The 3,195-nt window shown below is 45.1% G+C and overlaps 1 protein-coding gene across 2 annotated transcripts in view; it reads left to right on the forward strand.

Moving 5' to 3' along the window:
* Positions 1-3,195, forward strand: part of DAAM1 (dishevelled associated activator of morphogenesis 1) — a 182,279-nt gene that overhangs the window by 133,582 nt on the left and 45,502 nt on the right. For both annotated transcript variants that reach the window (XM_003794419.3, XM_023515859.1), the window contains exons 6-8: positions 583-916; positions 1,879-1,989; positions 2,105-2,208. In XM_003794419.3, the coding sequence (XP_003794467.1) occupies positions 583-916; positions 1,879-1,989; positions 2,105-2,208 (549 nt within the window). The remainder of the gene's footprint in view (positions 1-582; positions 917-1,878; positions 1,990-2,104; positions 2,209-3,195) is intronic.

Genomic DNA, 3,195 nt, shown 5'->3' on the forward strand with positions numbered 1-3,195 from the left:
GATCAGCTTTACAGCACGTACCTGTTACAACTATTGATAGGATTAATGTACATGATAAAACATTGCTTTTTGTATTTTGCATACGGGGGTCCCATCCCATTTAGCATCTCATACAAAAGAAGGGTGTTGGTACCAAAGCTTAGGGGTGTACATTATCACTTCTTCAACAAGCAAAGATCCTAGAATTGAAAGATGTTCCTTGACTCTCACTGATAGCCGGTTTGGGTCTGTGGTCAGCACATAAAAGCACACAAGATCTAGATGCTACCAAAACACAGGACCAGCAGATGATTCTACCCTAAGATGAGAGATGTATTCTGAGTGTTCTTTGTTCCTCGTATTTTAATGGATGTATGATCCATTAATTGGGTCTTCATACCAGCTGAAGAGTGTCTGCCTCAAATGGAGGGTTTTTCCCACTTACTTCTGGTTAGATTTGATATTGAGTCTGTGCCAAGAAAGAAGCATAGAATTAAGAAGACTTCATCATCTTGCTTTCCCCTCCACCCTCACACTTTTCTTTTAAGGGATATTACAAAACCCCAAGGGGACTTAGGTCTGACGCCCTTCTCTCCATGACAGGTTTGTAACCAGATTTATCGACTTGGATGGCCTGTCATGTATTCTCAACTTTCTGAAGACCATGGATTACGAGACCTCAGAGTCTCGGATACATACCTCTCTCATCGGATGCATAAAGGCGCTAATGAACAACTCTCAAGGCCGGGCTCATGTCCTGGCTCATTCTGAGAGTATCAATGTCATTGCTCAGAGTCTGAGCACGGAGAACATTAAGACAAAGGTGGCCGTGCTGGAGATCCTGGGCGCCGTGTGCCTGGTTCCTGGGGGCCACAAGCAGGTGCTGCAGGCCATGCTGCACTACCAGAAGTTCGCCAGTGAGAGGACCCGCTTCCAGGTGGGTGCGCCCGGCCCATCATCATTCACCCCTTCTTTAATTCTGCTTCAGCAGGTGCTTTTTCTGGCCCAAACGAGTGAACACGTTACTTGAGACTTCCCCCTCCGGTGATTACTCTCACTGTGACTTAAAGCATTCCCTCCCTCTTAGGTCTAAGTACCAGCAAATAGGATATACTTTTTACAGTTGATCAATCTGGAGTTTTAGATGTGCTGAACTTGAAAAGGTGGCCTTGTACCCTACATGTTATGCAGCATATGTGTTTTGAGTCCTCCAAATGGGCCATTCTCTGAAAATTGTACACGGTTGCCATTCTTGATTTGAATCTCAAAGTGAATAATGAGATCATGTTACTATTTTTACTCACATGTAAAAAGCAAGCAGAGGTAATGAAGCAGGCTTTTGTACTTGCTATATGTGCATATGTGAACATATATAAGGACTTTGAAAGTAGAATTTTTAGGACTAATCTTAAGTGGAAACAAATTGGTGTAATTCTGACTAAAAAAATCAGTTTAGAAGTTAACTTCTGGCAAAGCACAGAGGCTCATAATCCCGGCACTTTGGGAGGCTGAGATGGGGAGATTGCTTGAGGCCCAGAGTTCAAAAGCCTGGACAATATAGCAAAACCTTTTCTCTACAAAAGCATAAAAAATATATTAGCTGGTGTTCCCTGGCATCTCCACCAAAACCAAACAAACTATATATATTGGGCCGGGTGGCATGTGCCTGTAATAAGGTTCATGTCACCTACTTGGGTCACTGAGGCAAGAGGATCACTTACACCCAGGAGTTTGAGGTTGTAATGAGCTATGGTCATACCATCACCAAGCAATACAGCAAGATTCTCTAAAAAAAAAAAAAATAGAAGTTAACTTCTGAACATAAAAAAAAAAATTCATGAAATGAGCATAGGGTAGTCATGATTCAGTCCTTTGCCTTTATTTTTGTGTCCTGGATAGACATTAATTAATGACTTGGATAAGAGCACCGGGCGGTATCGAGATGAAGTGAGCCTCAAGACGGCCATCATGTCCTTCATCAACGCGGTGCTGAGCCAAGGCGCAGGCGTGGTAAGGGCCTCTGGACTGGGACTTTGAAAATGTATCATTTAAGAATAACTTTTTTAAATGAACCTATGTAATCCATGGAACATAAATGTGTATTTTATTACTCTTTGACTTTCAGGAGAGCTTGGACTTCCGACTTCATCTTCGCTATGAATTTCTGATGTTAGGAATTCAACCTGTAATAGACAAATTGAGGGAACATGAGAATTCAACCTTAGATAGGTGAGTTAGGCCGTGTGCTCTGAGTGGTTAGGCTCTCTCCACATGGGCAGCTCAGCGCCTCCCCAGCGCCAGCCTGCATGTGGGCTGCCTGGGACCAGTCTTAGCCTCGGGAGCTTACACAGGATGCTAGTTCAGCTGGTGATGTCATCATGGTAAGAGTGGCCTCTGAAAGAATCAGCCTGTGTGGAGAGAACTGAGTGTGGGTGTGAGTATCAGACCTGAATCTGTAACCTGTCCTAGTCCTGCCTCTTATTTCCTCTTTATCCTGGCCAAATTCCTTAATTTTCTTGAACCTTACTATTTTTATACCTATAAAAACAGTAATGGTGGTGGTGGTGGTGTTGATGACAATTACCTTTCCCGTCTCTGTGAAAGCTGAGCATAAGGCCTCTGGAGGTTTACCACCTGTGCTGGGCGGGTAGACACTGACTCCCACTGCCTGTTGATTTGCCCTCATTTGCAATCCTTTTGCTGCCTCTAAGACAGGCATCCTCAAACTGGGACCCGTGGTCCACATGCGGCCCGCCTAGGACATTTATCCTGCCCGCTGGGTGTTTTTAACACCTCTGCTTGTCCTGCTTAGCAGCTGACTCATCCTGGGGCCCACAGTCCGGCCCTCCAACGGTCTGGGGGATAGTGAACTGGCTTCTTGTTTAAAATGTTTGAGAACCCCTGCTCCAAGATTCCCCTATAAGCTTTCAGACCTTTCTTCTGCCGCTCCTCCCCTCATTCCATTCACCCCGGCTGGTCCTTCTCCCTGACATTCTGTGAGTACAACACAAGCCTGGTTCTTCTCCTTGACATTCTGTGAGCACATCACAGGTCCTCGTGCCACAGGGCCTTTGCACTTGCACTTGCTGTGTTCTCAGCATCAACAGATCTTTCACAGATGGGCAAGTGGCTTGTTCCCTGGTCTCTGCAGAGAGGCCTTTTCTAACTGCTGTGTGGACACTGTTCACCTTTCCTCACATCATTCTCCCTTTCCTT

The sequence above is a fragment of the Otolemur garnettii genome, unplaced genomic scaffold, assembly GCF_000181295.1.
Source record: "Otolemur garnettii isolate 467f Iridium unplaced genomic scaffold, OtoGar3 scaffold00081, whole genome shotgun sequence".
NCBI classification, from domain to species: domain Eukaryota; kingdom Metazoa; phylum Chordata; class Mammalia; order Primates; family Galagidae; genus Otolemur; species Otolemur garnettii.